The 17,704-nt window shown below is 39.9% G+C and overlaps 1 protein-coding gene across 1 annotated transcript in view; it reads right to left on the bottom strand.

Annotated features, from left to right (window-relative positions):
* Nucleotides 1-4,557: 4,557 nt before the first annotated feature.
* Nucleotides 4,558-17,704, bottom strand: part of mgat4b (alpha-1,3-mannosyl-glycoprotein 4-beta-N-acetylglucosaminyltransferase B) — a 185,317-nt gene continuing 172,170 nt past the window's right edge. Inside the window, exons 13-15 of the mRNA XM_072663727.1 lie at nt 14,460-14,547; nt 8,652-8,764; nt 4,558-7,464 (exon numbers count right to left, since the gene is read on the bottom strand). Of these exons, the coding sequence (XP_072519828.1) occupies nt 7,441-7,464; nt 8,652-8,764; nt 14,460-14,547 (225 nt within the window). The 3' untranslated portion in view covers nt 4,558-7,440. The remainder of the gene's footprint in view (nt 7,465-8,651; nt 8,765-14,459; nt 14,548-17,704) is intronic.

Here is a 17,704-nt window from a genome sequence, read left to right as displayed (position 1 = left end):
GTTATTGTAGCGCCACCCTCACGCCGTTCCTGATTGGCTACTGTGTCCCGTTTGAACACGCCCCTAGAGGATCATCAGATACCGATTGGCTACATTTTACGTCAATTAAGACAAGCAGTCTCCGCCTCCGACCTGAACCTCGTGGACAGCTGTGATTGGCTCGTCAGCACGGGGAAGTGCACGCCGATTGGACAGTGGACGGGAGGAGACGCGGATGGCTGAGAATCTCTCTGAATGAAAGTCTGTTTGATGGAGTTCAAGAAACACGTTTCCCCAAATAACGCTTATATTATTAATATGATTAAGATATACAAATATGGCTGACATTTATGACAGATCTGCCTTCTGCTACAACGTGCAGTGGCTATTTCAAATTATTTCAAGTCGTATCTTCCTGTTTGGAGAGCCCTGACAGCAGCAGTAAAGATAACACGCGGTTCAAAGTTACTGTTTGAGTAGCCAACCTGAACCACTCCTAGGCTGAGAGAAGGAGGTTGATGGTTTATTCATGCTTGACATTTCATGGCTCTTGCTGAAGGATCAAGGACACAACACCACGGTAGCTATCTAACCGTAATAAGAGCCCACATCACGGAGAACTGCCCTCAGTTATTTATTAAATAAGTAAATCTAAACATTTCATACAGCACAGTCCACACCGCCCACATATGGAAATTTAGCTGCAAGCTGCTTTAAATAATTGTCAAGAAAACAACGGTAAACCTGGACCTTCATATTCAGCCTGCAACAGTTTAGCCCCGCCCACTCACCCTGAAGGAGTGCTTTGGGGCAGCCAATCGAAACAGAGCTCATTTACACAAACCAGCCCTTACTTGAAAAACGTATTAAAAGCAGGAATATAGAAATTAAAACAGGACCTTGCTGAAAAATCCATATTGAGACCCACGTTTGCTGGTTGCTGGACTTGATGGTAAAGGTGGTTGAAAAGCTGGTCATCCTGCCAGCTGGATAAGCTGTTTGAACCCTGTAGCTGCTCTGGAGTCTGTGTGAAGAAGTCTGGATGAATGGACCAATAGAAATCTAAGAAAGGTTTGTCCTCCTCCTGTAAAGTTGCCATTTTGGAGATACATGTTTTTTATTGGGCAGCAAAGATATGTTTTCGTTTAAGTTTGATGGACTAGCTGAGCTATTAGCATGACCAATGTGACCAGGCTGGTTGTCAAATTGGTTATACTGCTTGACTAAGTTGGTCAAGCTGGTCGACCAGGTTAAGCAAGTTTGCCATACTGGTCAGGACCAGCTTGGTCAAGTTGGTCATGCTGGTAGACCAGCTAAACCTGGCTGTTGTAATACTATTTTGGATCTAAACACAGCACTGAAAGTCTGGAACATAAATTTGAGTTATCGCTTTCTAAGTCTGGTCTTCCCCACATATGTTTATGGAAATTTACCATTCCTTAAATATATGGGATTCCTAAGCACCTTAGTTATCAAAGCTCACCTGGCTTGACAAAGGTTACAAGAGCACAGTGAATAATATGGAAAGTCACAAAGAACCCAAGGGTAGTATCTAATAACCTATAGGCCATCATTGTCCATGTCCTCCATTACGCAAGCTCTGACCAAGAACAGTGTGCATGACAGGATCCAAAAAGAACACTTCTGGCTGTGGGAAGTTTGCTCAGGACCACATGGAAAAGCCAGAACCCTGTTAAAACAATGATGTATGGACAGATCAATCCAAAGCAGAACTCTTTGGGTTCCATGAAAAGAACCTCATTCCAACTGTTAAACATGGGGGTGGCAGTTTTGTGGTTTGGGCCTGCTTCTCTGCTTTAGGTGCAGCCCGGTTTTCCATGCTTACCAATGATTACCATTATGGACCAATGATTTCTGGATTGTACCAGTAAAATGTACAGGAGAAGGATAGGGCATCTGTCTGTGCACTGAAGCTTAACTGCATCTGGACCGTGCAGTCGGAGCATAAGCACACAAGTGAGTCCACAAAAAGGAGAAATTCATCTTTTTGGAATTCCCAAGTCAAAGTCCAGCAGTTCATGCAAAGAAACACACCTACACGACTGAACTGGAGGAGAGGGCTGACATTTCTCCACCATGTTGTGCGTCATTAATTACCATGCAGCGTTAGGCTGAGGGGGGTCACACCAGTGACTGAAAAAGATGTTTAATGTTGGATATTAATGATGACCAGTGGACATAATCTAGTATGAGAACTCAGAGAAGTGCCAAGCATCTGCTGTGTCATGTCTATGGCATGGTTATGTCAATGCTAACAAGCTATCTGACCTTTCTAGGTACAGTTTAGCTGTACATCACGCATGCTTTAATCTCTAATCATTATAAAAAGCGAGATCGGTTTTGTTCACAGTGATTGAGTAAGACCAAGATAATTAAGTTTGGTGGCATTTGGTGGATCAGTGGTAAAATAAGCCTGTGTCTCGGTTTACCCACAGCACCCACAAAGCTCCTTTTGCCTGTATGGTGTGTAAGGTAACTATAGGTCCACATGTAAAAGCTCATTGTTACTCATTAAGGGCTGCTTAGCATAATGAGAAAGCCTGTGCACATCTGATTAGCATCTTAAGTTTCGAATACATGGATCTGCTGGGATGAAGCCATTCACACAGGGCTATTTAGTGCTTACGATCACACTATGCTTATTGTCCTTTCTTCAATGCAAGTATCCTTCACACTTAACCCAACCCTGGTTTCACCCTGTCCTGTGGGCAGTATCGCTGGGTTACTGACTAACTGCGCTAAACTAACCTTACTGTGGGAAAGCTGAACTTCAGCCTGGCTAGCTTTCACTGAGAGTTATGTGGTGCTATATTCCAGCCACCAAGAGGGTGAATAAAATAATAAAGGACTGACGTGTATGACTACACACCACCCCATAATCCAAACCACTTAGAATGAAAGGAGTAACCTTAAAAACACAGAACCAGAGAAGATCACCAAAACCATCTACTTTATTCTGTGTAACTACATAAGAAGTGTGTCTAACATTTACCCTCACATTAGCCTGATGCGTCTATACGTCCTAAAGAGCTGTGTGTTTTAACCTCGCCACCCTTTCAGTTTACGTACAGACTAACGGACATCTTTGGCAGTGAAGTAGATCTGAGTAGAGTCACTGAGCATGAAAGCCAGGGGGAGGGTACACTAACATTAGGCCTAGAAAAACTGCTCCCAATGGAGTCAACACAACACACTTCAGTGAACCCCAAACACAGACGCTTGGAGTGTCCTGTCCTTTCAGAAGAAATCAAGAGGTTCCCATTATATTTACAGTACAACATGCCAAAATGCAATGAGACAGTCTGTTAATGCACTAATTCACTTCACTATGGACGATCATTCCTGCAAGGTGGAGGGAAAAAGCAGTATGACAGACTTTAGCTGACTGTGTTAAACTAATCTCACTGTGTGGAAGCTGTCCTTAAGCCTGGGGATCACCATAAAATAACTTATTTCTCCAGAATTTTTCCTTAGGATCTAATTTTACTCAAAAATAAAAAAGTTTTAATTTAGCTTACTATCTCAAACGCTTATCTAATCTTAACTTTTGACTTTAGCTTAGTTTCTAAAAATAATATATTAATTAGAAGTATAATTATTTTCTCAAAATTATCACTTTTCTCAGAATTTAACTTAAAAATAATAATAATTACATAATATCTCAAACTGACTTTTTTTTTTTTTAAATTTAGCTTAGTTTCTAAAAAATAATGCCTCAAAAGTGTCACTTTTTTCATAATTTTAATTTAGTTTCTGCAAATGATTTTAACTTTAGTAAATAACAATTTGAACATAGTAAATCAGAATGTTACCATTTTCCTATAATCTTATCCTATCTTATATTATCTTATCTTATGTTATCCCTATAGTATCTCAAAGTAATGATGAATTATCTCAAAGTATTTCCAAGGAATTGTAATTAAGAAATATTGGAACACATAAAAAAATATTATATATATATTTATATATATCGAAAATAATTATATATATTATATATATAAATGTAATGTAACTTTAGATCATGTATGTTTCGATAAATGGAATGTAACTTTAGATAATTATATCTATATAATAATTATATATAAATGAAATGTAACTTTAGATAATTATATATAGAAAATAATTATATGTATTATATATATATATATATATATATATATATATATATATATATATATATAAATGGAATGTAACTTTATCACAAATTTTTCCACAGTAAGTCTTTATGTTAGATTCTCATATAAGTCTAATACGTCGAAACTGTAAAAAAAAAAAAGTACATCATTATTACAAGACACTTAAGTCAAAACTTTGAGTTAATAAGTTATTTTAAGACACTAAGTCAAAGTTTGACATACTGCCACACATCTGCCTGGCAAGAATGAGCTCCCCATACTGACCATTTCTGACCATGACTAAATTTGAAATGTTTCTTGGTCTTCCCATTTACCCAACATTAAATAACACCAAATGAGACCAAACAATACTTTCCTAAACACCATCACCATTACTTCACATTTCACATGTTCAACCTGTGACAGTATTAAAAAGACCACATTCTCAAGATCTTTCAATTTTGGCTTTATTACAATTCACAGATTGAATAGAAGAGAACATCATTAAATATAGTTTATCTAAATGTTACAAAATACAACACAATAGCAATGCATTCCAGTGCATTTTACAATCTTACAAGAGGGTGGGAGGAAAGATGTTTGTCAGGTTGGTTGGATAAGGAGGAAGAGGAGGAGGACGGGGGGGGGGGGGGGGGGGTATTCAGTATAAGTTGTTTGGCTAGCGGTAATCTCTTCAGCTCCCAGGCACCTGTCGGCCACCTCTGTGGCAAAAGCAATGTCTGACCACCAACTCTTTTGGCACGAGCCCTGCTGAGAGTGAGCAAATGTTTGCAGCCGCTTTCAAATGGATATTGCGCAGACGAACATGCGGCTGTTCTGACTCGGGATTCCGCGACTGTGGCTTCCTTCATTAAATAACAGGCAGAACTCTGAGCAGACGAAGAAAACAAAAGAATGATTTGTTTTTTAACGTGAGAGTCGAAGCTCTTGTAAAGACAAAACTGAAAAGACAGATCCTGACTCACGTTCTGACCTCTTAACTGTCCATTCAGACAGGGTTCAGTGTAGATGTTCACAGACCACTCGGAAGGATTAGGCAGGAAGTGTTCACAAGGCAGGATTTCTCAATAAACCTGAGTAACTTAAGAATGGTAGGGGTGAACTGGAGATATTCCTTACAGACAAGCGTGACTGAAAGGGCTTAAAATAATGATAAAGTGTGTTCAATCAAAAATTTCTAACCCATTTACTTAAAACATATGTATAATAGAAGCTAATGGGTAGATGTTGAAGCACCTCCCCCTCTGGCCTCTGTTCTAAAAGCATGTTAACAGGTCAGAAGTCAACAGGTTTTCTACTCTGTTCTAAGAACAGAAAAATAGGCCTGAAGTCGTGTCAACATTTTGTAGTTGGCATCATGACCATATTAGGAACGAATGTGGTCATTAGGCTCAAGCTAGATCTGTCTATGGGAAATGAATGGACCAACAGAAATGCTCCAAAATTCCACACACAGTCCTATCAGAATATTGGGACCACCCCTATTTGGAAATGAACCGGTACTCTGCACATATGAGTAAGCAAGCACACAAGTCAGTTGTATCGCAGCGCACAAACGACACGATTTGACTGATGTCCAAAAGGGTATGAAAACGAATGAAGTTTGGAACCCTTTGGTTTGCCAGTTTTTTCCTCATAGAGAAGTCCTGCTCAGACCTGGAGGGCCCAATATTACATGAAACTGAAGAAGGCTCTATTATTATATAGACCCTATACGGTAATAATGCACATACTACGGAGGCAGCAGATGGAGATTGATTTGAAAAACTATGGAGAACTCTGGCTAAGTAAAAAATCCTGCTTTGTGGAACGCAAGGAAAAGCTTCTCTGACCCTGAGATCTTCCAGCACCGTTGTAGCTGGCCAGTTCCCTGACCCCTTAAGACACTGTGCCACTACTTGCTTCAGCACCGAACCCAGTGGTGCTTTTTCTGAATGCATTTCAATAAAGGAGTCAGTCTCCTTAGATTACTGTCCTGCCATACAGGAGCTACCTTCAGCATCCATTAAGACTGTAGAGCTCCGCACGATGACCTCCACCAAGCCAGGGTTCTTTCCAAGCTTTTGTTGCACCCTGAAACAGGGTCTCGTGTGTCATTTTAGGCCATAGTCTATTGAGAAGTGGTAAAAGAGAGTGAACTAGAGTACAGTAGCTGTCATGTGGTGTGAATTGAATACAACCTGAAAGAAGTATCACTTTAAGGCATGAGGAACATAATCTCTAACTGAAAATGACTGGAAAGGCTGGTTACAACTATCAAGCCTGTAAAGCTTGGAAGCCTTCAAGGGGTGCATGTAGGCTAACGATTAGCGACAGCCCAGTCTCAGCCCAAACTGCATAGAGTAGACGTAACTTAGTTATGTGTTTCTGGTCGGATGCCTGTTCGGCCCGCCTAATTCGATCCCGGAGCCCGGATCTGTTTACACTACCGTTTCTAACCCAATCTGCCGGCAAATCACCACGTCCTGCTATCGCTACGTTACCCAAAAGCAAACTGATAGCAGAGAGAGCGAGAGGGAGAAAGCAAGCAAAACAGTCCCCCTTCCCACAGAATATGGTCTGAATGAAGATCCGCTCGTCTCTGCTCATGTCAGGGAGCTGTTCACTTTTCTACAATTTCAAATGCAATTAAAAAATTATATTAATATTTTATAGCTACAATCTTCCTTTGATTGCTGTTTGATTGTGGGCTCTCGGCCACTGTCTGCATGTACAGACGCACATTTATTAGCATCATATCTGTGTGTATTCGTAACACATCATAGAAACTACGTATGATTCGTTTTGAACCCTTCACCCTAAATCAATCGCCCACTAAATGATAATGGCAAAATCAAAATCTCTAATAAGAAAATGAAAAAGTCCCTCCAACACCCCCCCCCCCCCCCCCCAAAAAAGAAAAAAAAGCAGCATTGTTGAATGTCAGAAAATTTGCCACCGTCAATCCAGAGAGACCATCCAGAGAGAGACAGAGAGAGAGAGAGAGAGAGAGAGAGAGAGCCCGCTGACAATATACCAGTGTAATTAGAGTCACTGAACCAGGAGCGTATGTACACATAAATTACAAAGGACCGCCTCAAGTCTGTCCATCACATTCTCATCCCTTCTCCGCTCGACTATTCCGGATTACAGCTGGCCCTTCTCTACGTTTACCCTGCAATGTCAGCGAGGCGCCAGCAGGCGGCACTCTTGGACCAAGCTTTAGAAACTCATAGCCGATGCTGAGGTGGAGGCGCCGAAAAGACCCCGTCCTGCACCGCAAGGCCCGACCGACATATTGGTGAGGTATTCAGGTAGGCACCCTTCACTCTGCTTTCTTGATGAAGATCTACGCAACACAGAGACAGAGAGAGAGACAGAGAGAGAGACACAGAGAGAGAGGGGGGGTAATAATAATATATTATATATCTTTGGGGAAACTGGGCCCAGAGAGAAGTTGCAAGATCAGAACCAGGACCAGCACAGAAAACCTGCTGTAAATATAACTATTTTATATATAATAAAATATAACCTTATTCCCAAACAAATGGAGAAAACAGTCGTACTTGTGATATTGTAGTTTTCTGATATACAATTTCCAGGTGAAAAAATCCCTGCGAACTATGTGTCATATTAAAACCTAAAATTCTTAATTTTTAAAGAACACATTTTCCATTGATCTTTCTAACTTTCTAATACGTTCTAATAAAAACAAAATTCTATTAATAGAAAATCTCAAAAAAATCAATATATTTGAAGTGCTGATCATACTCCGAGAAAGATGAGAAAGAAAATGTTTCTAAAAAGAAACATAATGTGGACAAAAATATTGGGACACCTGCTCATTCATTGTTTCTTCCAAATCAAGGGTATTAAAGAGTTTATGCTGCTTTTGTTGGAGTAACTGTAACTTGTGGGAGTAACTACTGGTCAGGAAAGAAGGAACTGCTGTGAGGATTTGAGTGCATTCAGAGACAAGAGCATGAGTGAGGTCAGGATGTCGGATGACTGGATGATCACCACGCCACCTCATCCCTAACTCATCCCAAAAGTACTGGAAATAGTTTGGTTGCTCCACAGCTCAATGCTGGGGGGGCTTTATGGCCTTCTAGCCCACACTTGGCATTAGGCATGATGTCTACAGGTTTATGTTTAATAGAGTCCTATTCTATTGGCAGAACTTCTCTACAGGGACTAGACAACCTGTGTGTGTGCATTTGCACATCTTTGCCAACAATGGGTGCAACTTAATGTAGCCGAATGCATTCATTAGAAGGGGTGTCCACAAACATTTGGACATAGAGTGAAAATTACACTGTTTATCATGTCAGAATTTACTAAAATATCCTGTGATCCTAGTTTTTAATGTAGCTGTTAATCTACACTCAATAAGTTATAATCAGAGACTTAATAAGACAAATGATTACAAACTTTTGAATCATAGACAAAAAGAACATATTAATGTACATAGAAACACAAGCTATAGGGCTTCTCTGAGGGCCCACATAAAGCCTGTTACACAGTAGTCAAGCCTACCTCGCTGAGAATGACCCACACAGGAGAGTCGGTCGTCACCGAGAGTCGCATGGCCTCCAGTGGCCCAAACGAGGGGTCCACCTCCCCCTCAGCGATCCCATTTTGGAATTTTCCTACAGAGAAGATAGAAAACATGAATGATCACATGTTGAAAAAAGTGAAAGACTTGATGAGGCCAGAAGACCAATCTACCCACCAATCGTGCTCTCTCAGACTCCGGCCACTGATGGCAAAGCTCCATGGCTTGGGATTTGATTTGCGACCCCAGGGTTCGCACTATTTTTACGTACTGTTTCAGTCAAATGTTTGGACACATCTACAAAAAGTAGGGGTTTTTTTAGACCTCGTTTAGATTCGTTTAGACCTATATTCTTTGAGAATAACAGTGAATACTTCAGAATTCTGAAATATCCCATATGGAAATATGCAAAGGCTAACCAAAAGTGGGCACATCAAACCTAGGTTCTTCAAACTAACTCCCACTTCCTTTCATGCAGCTTTACACACCCCTGCCAGTCTCTTAAGCAGCTTTCTGAGGAGAAACCTGGAATGCTTCCCAACAGGACTGAAGAAGATGCATTTCTAGGGATGTACTGATAAAGGAATTGTGGGCCAATGCTAATACGGTTCATGAGCATAAACAAATGAATGAATAAGCATTACAAAGACATGTAGCATTTCACTGCATTTGAAGGGTAACACATGCAGTAAAATGCTGTTGTAGTAGCCCTGACTCACCTAACTGTTCTGCTCTTCACCATATCTGTCATCAAATATCAGTTTGAAGTCCAACAAGTGCTGTTTTTTTTTAAGTGCTTATCTGACAATGAGGGCATTTTTCTGGGTTGTTTTATAGCAGGTACAAGACACTGAATTACAGAATTGGCTGCGTCCCAATTGCATACTACACATTATAGGGTATAGACTTTATACTAATCTTAATAGTGCGCTATATATTAACGTATATTAAGTACACTAAATATTAACATAACTTATTTTCTACTAACAGGAAGCGATGCAGCTGCACTTGCATCGTTATCCGCCATTTTTCTAATAATTGATCTAGGCATGAGTAGCTTTACCCTTTCAGTTTTGCACTGCATTATGGGATTATGGGATTTATGGGGTGTCCATTGTAACCACACTCAAAAACTGACTGACTATTCAATGTTGTCACTATCTATACTACATAGTTCATACTCAAAAACTATTAGCATCAGTAATTAGCATGCAATTTGGACACGCCCATTATTTCATAAAGTAGGTGTAAGAGTCATGAACACTGACCTAAGCTGGGGCAAGAGAGGCCTGCTGTTGTTTATATGCTGTTCTTGATTTCTTTGTCTAACTAATGTCTTTCTACTCACCGTGTAAACAATAAGAAAAACTAATAACTACAGCACATCATTGCTGTCACACAGAAATCTCGCATCTCTGTTTTTGTCGATTTTCAATTTTTTATGTAATGTGAATCTGGCAGCTGCTCTTTTCATTGTGTCCGAATTTCATGATGAATGGACCAATAGAAAGCTTCGAAATTTGGGAATTAAATAGTTTTACATGGACTTCCTCAATCGAAAGTTAAGCAGTTCTTTTACCCTCGCCTATAAAGTTGTGATTTTGCAGATACGAGGATTCTGAGTGACAGTGACGACATGCAGTTCGATAAACTGTGAGGTTTAATGCTGTGTGTTTGTAGTAAATGGGCAGGCCTGCGGTCGCACTGGATTCAGAGCTATTGCATTTCTGATGAGGACGGGTGAATAGGAGACTGTGCCAGACACCGCTGGCCCATAGATCCTCATATTAATTGATTCTGTCGAAAAAATGAGCCATTGCCAGCGCAATATTGATCCTGACCCTGAGACAAATTTATGAATGAAATTGAGTGCCTATTGTAATTTATGATGTCGGGAGAAGTCTCTTAATTTAAAGGCTAAAGCCTGGCATATGCTACACACACACTCACACTCAGAGTTTTAGATGTGACATATGAATGTGAACACGTGCAGCCGTATACGGAGGCACAAGACTGCATACAAACGTGTGCGCTTATAGCGGCTAAATTGACTTTAGTAATAAGGCATTGGTCCTGCAGCCGACTAACTCTTTTTAAATAACTGGCCTCCACCCCTTGGGGGGGGGGGGGGGGGGGTGTCCAGCCAATCGAGGACTTCTGAAGGCAATTATTAGCTGGATCAGGTGAAGTGGAACAAGGGTTGAATCCAAAGTCTGTGGGGAGGTTGGAGACCACTGGTTTACATTAATGATTCATAAAGCAGTGAAACACTGGCCACAGTCCACAGCAACGGTCACAAACATTTGCATGGATTATATGCTTCATAACAAGATGGGTCCGAGGTTAAAGCTTGTAACATATATATATACACACACACACACACACACACACACACACACACACACACACAAGCGTTTATCATCAATAAATGACTCTCTGGAGCAGATAAACCTGAACCTACTGTCACCATGCCTAATGCCAGACATGGGCTAGAAAGGTATAAAGGACCCAGCATTGAGCTGTGGAGCAGTGGAAGAACTGTGTTCTCTAGAATGATGGATGGTGAACATCCTAACCTCACTAACGCACTTGCCGCTGAATGCAATCAAATCCTCGCAGCAATGCTTCTCCAAAATCTAGTAGAAAGCATTTTTTCCCTGGACAGTAGAGACAGTTACTCCAATAAATACAGGATAAACTCTTTTTAACTTTTGATTTCGGAAGAAGCAATGAGTGAGCAGGTGCCCCAAAACTTTAGTAAATGCAGAGCTATTTTTCCATTGTAAATTCCCAGTAAAAATGATGTTTTTGTTGTGGTTCATCTGTTAATTTGTAATGACTGTACCAATTTACACCAAAAAGGATGCAAACACATTTTGTATCCCCAAAATACATAAAACACTTCAATACAATACAGTGGTATCCTAATAAAATACCTTTTTGATAGATTTAATACTGAAAATTATGATAATGTTTCCAGTTGATTAGAGTATAACTTTACACACAGTACACAAATCTGTCCCTAGCTAACATGCTGGCCATGAGCTTATATCTAAGTCACAAGCTAATATGGTGTCTCTAAGCTAAAGCACTAGGTATGAGCTCATGCTGTGTTCCATTGGAACTGGGATGTTGGATTTTCTGAGTTCCAAGTTGGAAATTTCAACTGGAACATCGTCAAAGTCGGGAGAGCCTCACCAATCCCAAGTTCAAAATCCAAGATGGCCGCACCCTCTTTAACAGTAATAAAAGTGGTGATATGACATATGACAATTTGTGTCCCACGAAAATCTGCCATACAGTCTTACATTCAGTACTGTCAGTACTTCTGCCGGTGGACATGTTTTCACTATGTTTGGGTGTGCAAAAAAACTTAAATTGTGTTGTTTTCAACTGATATCAACTAACAATGCTAACCTGGGACCAAAAAGTTCTGAGCTAATTGGAACACAGCATATGTTAGCTACAACCACTGAAATGACATATAGTTTCATTTTAAAACTGATTCAATGACCATATGCTTACTGGGAAGCTTAAATGATAACCCCAAGCTAAAGCATTCAGCATAAGCTGATACATTAGCCGAAAGTGATAATCTTGAGGTAACGCTTTAGCCATGTTGACCCCAAGCCACCACATTTGTCATGAGCTAAGACGTTACCCTCAAGCTAATATAATCACGAGCTAAGGCATTAGCTCTGAGCTAATATGTTAACCTCAAGCCATATTAACCCTGAGCCAATGCACTAGCCAAATTAACAAGCTAACCCAACCCAATGCTACAGTACTGTTACACCTACAGAAATATCTGTGGGTCTTTGTCAGCATGTTTTATTGTCCTGTTCTAACCCTGACCCCACACTGCTGTCATACGTTCAGGAAGTTTATTTATAATGACATAAAGGAAAATATTTCCCACATATTCTTCAATGAGGTCCATAGACCAGCGGCACTGGATTCTTTTTCCTCCACATCTTTCCTGTGTAGTTCTATCAGTTCTCAATGGGTCAAACAGCAGCGTATGACATATCTGAGCAATTCTTTTTGATTGCCAGTGTAATAGTCACTCATCTAGCACCAAAATGGCACCAGAAGGCTGAAAGCAATCATTCGGCTCCCTCAGTGAATTCCGCCATCTTTCCAAAGTACTGACCGAGGCATCGGCTAGAATCCAAATAGCGGCTGGGATCCAAATAAATGACAATAACAGTGGCATGCAAAGGTTTGGGCAGCCCTGGTCGAACCCTGGTCATTACTGTTGCTGTAAACAGTTAAGTGAGCGAAAGATATATAAGGTATAAAGACAAGCCATTCCTTCAATATTTTAAGGGAGATTACTTTTTACATCCATCTTTTACAGCTTTTTTTTTTTTTTACAGAAAAAGGGCCTGAAGCAAATGTTTGGGCACCCTGCATTGTCAGTAAAACCTAATAACACCACTTTTGGCAAGTATCACAGCTTGTAAACACTTTTTTGTAGCAACTAAAAGTCTTTCAGTTCTTGTTTGGGTAATTTCCCTATTTTTCCTAGACCTTCTGGTTCTGTGAGAGTTCATGGGCTATCTTTCATACACAGTTCTTATGAGATCTATTTACCGATGGTGAGGGCAATGGCAAAACCCTTTAGCTTGAGGTCTATTGTGAATTTTGAGGAGTGTTCAGAATCATTACCCTGCAGTAGAAGCCGTCCCCTTGTCATCACTGCTCACAAGACTTGTTTAGATGTTCTTTTGAAAACGTCTGATACTGAGCTTTGTGGTGAGGATGCAGGATAGCTTTTCTACTGATGACTCGTCCAGGTGTTGCTACACAGTAGAAAGGTGCACCGTGACTCCAGAGTGTGCAGAATCGCCCTGAAGGTCTTTGCCTTTCTAGCAATACTATGAGCAGTTCTTTTGGAAAGTATTCTTGGTCTTCTAGATCTCAACTTGGCCACTGTTGCTGGCCTTGCTTTATCTCTCTCTCTCTCTCTCTCTCTCTCTCTCTCTCTCTCTCTCTCTCCACATCACCTCAGTGTGATACTGGCTGGCATGGGCATCTGCTAGCTCATGCATCAGAGCTGTGTACCGAGCATGTTGGTTGCCCGGTGATCTTGCATCAGCAGCGGTTCAAAGCGGTGCTGGCTGGCTGTGCATGTGTCAGAGCAGGCATGCTTCAGTCCTCACCCTCCCAGTATCGGGGGCAACATATGTGATAGGGGGGAGTACTTATGAGAACTAATTGGCTAACCCAATTTGAAAATAGGCTCAAAAAAAAAAAAAAAAAAAGAAATACTAAATAAATGTATTGTATTTGGGACTGTGATGCCAAAAGCACTCCAGTACAGAATGGACTAAGCTTGTCTTCAGTTTGTTAAAAACAGTAGAGCCACTAAAGAGTGAAACCCAGTGGAAAAGAGAAGTACCAAGTTCACTAATATCAATAATCTTTTTTTTTTTTTTTTTTTTTTTTTTTAGAGACACTTATTTTATTATTTACTCACAAAATCACTGAATTTGTTATACAATGTTTAATGAGTCTGAAAAAAACTCATGTAGTATCCTATAGTATCAATACAGCCCTAACATGTAGAGTTTTCTATGCGCGAGTAAGTGTCCTATGTGTCACAGCATAGAGAGCAATTTAACTAGGCCAAAAATCATTTAAGAAGAATTTAGGCACACAAAAGCTTCTGTAAGTTGCCATTGCCTTAACTAAAGAACCCTTGGAGAACCCTCTGTGAAGAACCATTTTCTACTGATTTCGGTCTGATACCAGATGCCATCTCCTATATGGAAGCGCTTTCTCACCTATTCTAATGAAGCCGTCCTCTGTGCGCTGGTACTTCGGCGTCCTCTCCCTTTCCTCCTTCAAGGCCTCTTTTTCTGACTGAATATTCTGAGAAAGAGAAAAAAGGGGTTAAATGACTATAATCCCGAACACACAAATGATCCACTCCACAACGTTTTTACACCCTCTGCCGTCTAGCAATGCAAATCACTCCTTCAGGAAAGTAAAATCTCTCTGGTTTAGTCCAAAACTATGCAGGAGTCTGGTCTTCAGAGAGCCTCAAATCACATAGATCACTTTAGATCACACTCTCACACAGTAAATTTAGATGAATCTGATATTCCTCTAAATTCATATACATGTTTTATGAGAGATGAATTGCATTCTCATCAGGTGCAGTAGGGCTGACCTGGGCTGACACCTCAGTTTTCCCTTAAAAAGAGAGTCAACATGCATAAAGCAAGCATTCAAAACACGACCACTTCCTACAATTTAGAGGTCTGATACCCTGAGGTAGAAAACTGTCCTTGAACAGTGTAGTTCTATTCTGAACACTGCAATTCCGCCTACAAGATGGCAGAGGTGAAAACACAGCACATGCAGAATGTGGTGGGCTGTACAATGTTCTGTCCACCAGCAGGACAACAGTAGTAGCAGTAATACTAACGCTGTAATGATCCACATACGTTCAGATTCAGCACTATTTTCCATTCAAAATCCAAGATTTGATTAGATTTTTGATATCTTATGTGGTAAACATAATTAGCCCTAAGAGCTCAAACATAGTCTTGAATGCTAATGATGTTTTAGTTTATTTTCTAACTTTAAGAATACAAATTCAATATTTCAATATTTTTTGTATTTTTTATGTGCTAAAAGATAATTAGCTCTAAAAGCTCAGAAGTAGTCTTGAATGCTATGTATTTGTTTATTTACTTATTTCAAGATTTAAACTTCAATATATATTTTTATGATTATCTTTAAAAGTGCAAAATAATCCTGAGTGCTAAATATTTGTTTACTTATTTTAAGAATAGAAATTGATTTTGATTGATTTTTTTTATTGATATCAAAAGTCAAAAGTAGTCCTGAATGATAATGGTTTTGTTATAATTGTGGAAATAATTTGTTTGTTTATTTACTCATTTTAGGATTTAAAACTCAATATTGTATTTTTTTTTATTTTATGTGCTAAATAATAATTAGCTCTAAAAGCTCAGAAGTAGTCTTGAATGCTATTTGTTTGTTTATTTACTTATTTAAAGATTTAAAATGCAAGATATATTCATATATTCAATTATCTCTAAGAGTGCAAAATAATCTTGAGTGCTATTTTTTGTTTATTTATTCATTTTAAGATTAAAAATTGACTTTTTAAAAATATTTTTTATTGATATCAAAAGTCAAAAGTAGTCCTGAATGATAATTACTTATTTGTTTGTTTATTTCCTTTTTTTTTTTTTAGATTAAAAATCAAAATCAATATTAGATTTATTTATGTTGTAAAAATAATTAGCTCTTGGAGCCTAAAAGTAGTTGTAATGGTAATTATTTGTTTATTTGCGTTATTGCGTTTTATTAATTGTTTTTATAAAAAATGATCACAGTAGCCCTGAAAGTTATCACGCAAAAAACATGTATCTCAATTTTTACTTTTTGAGAGAATTGGAATCTGGAAGCTGTCCTTTATGTTCAGACATGGTTTCACGGTGAATGGATGTATAGAAATGCTCCAGAATTATTTGGGAAATAGTATTGTTACACTGACTTCCACTGAAAGTTAAGGAGTTTTTTTTCTTCTGCTGTAAAGTTGCTATTTTAGAGACACCAGTCTACTTTTTTGGGTCATTTTTTGTAGTCCCTTTGTTTCGATATATACAGAAGCCTCAAAAGGGGCCATTATATGGAATGACATATAATTTCTCTAGTCCATTTTTCCATTATAGCTTATTTATTAATATAGGTTTGAGCAAGATCTTTAGTTACTTCTATTATTCCCACATCATAACACACGTGATTTTTCCTGTGACAACAGAAGAATTGTCTTGAGGCTGTTTTCCTGAGATGTGTGACCCGCTCTGGAGTGTCCTCACAGCAAACACAGGGCCCAGCTGCTTTACTACCCCACCAGCACTACTGACAAACACTGCCCCTCAGATTACAGCTCACTGACCTACAATATAAACAGCTCTCAGAGCCCTCTACACTAGGGGTCATAGCTAAAATCTGCAATGTTGTTATCATTTGGACTTATCTGATTCCGGTACTTCCCTTCAGGGCAGGAAATAACCCCCCCCACCCCACCCCCTCCCGTCTGCCTGACCTTCAGCAAACAAATCTGCAGCCAAAGGCTAAACGCCACCCAGAGACAGCAGCAAGGTGGACGTTTGCGTGCACTTCCACGTCTGCTTTAAGCTGCTGACCTGCGTGATTATAAGTGTGTGTGTGTATGTGTGTGTCTTGTCTCCTCAGACAACCCCAGGACCCCTTGCTGTGCTGATGGCCGGTGAGGTGTCTCCATTCTACAAAACTGTCTGCTACTGGATAAACACAGCCACAAGAAACACAACCCCCCTGACTTTTATTCCTCACTCCACTTTACAGAACATCATTACACACACACACACACACACACACACACACACACACACACACTAAACATTTGCACGTCCCTACAGAACACGCCCTGCTAATTTAAGCTTTCCAGCAAAATTCCACTAAATCTAAACGTCTCTCCAGGGAGTGGAGGGAGGGGTGAAGGGACCGAGGGAGGGAGAAGGAGATGAAGAACAGCAGATAAAAAGAGTGGAAAAAAGAAGACAGGCTAGAAGGAGAGAAGGGGGGGGGGTGAGAGACAGGAAGACAGAGAGGGGCAGAGAGAGGACACCACTCTGCCCCCATACTTAATAAAAAGCCTGCAGATTATACGCCATCTTAAAAAAGCATGTTCCACCCTATCCGCTGTTCAGGGTCCACTGCCCGGCTCTCCTGTACTCTATTCCTCAGTGAAGGCCAGACAGCATGTTTACGTTGGCCTATCAAGAAATTCAGTAGTCAGAGTGTTTCCTTGTAAGCAGCAGCATATTTTGGGCCTGACACATAACGACACCACAGCACACCATTATTTCAGCAGAGCTAACATCCCGGAGAGCCTGGCACATCATAAAACAGCTGCTCTACAGTCTCGTCACTGCTGCAAAAGAGACTTCTCCTGCCTATAGTGGGATCGATATGCGCTATGTCTGCTAGTGGCCACAGCCCTCAA

Source organism: Salminus brasiliensis, chromosome 19 (assembly GCF_030463535.1).
Source record: "Salminus brasiliensis chromosome 19, fSalBra1.hap2, whole genome shotgun sequence".
Taxonomy (NCBI): Eukaryota; Metazoa; Chordata; class Actinopteri; order Characiformes; family Bryconidae; genus Salminus; species Salminus brasiliensis.
The sequence above is the reverse complement of the archived record's forward strand: the minus strand, read 5'-3'. Positions and strand labels throughout refer to the sequence as shown.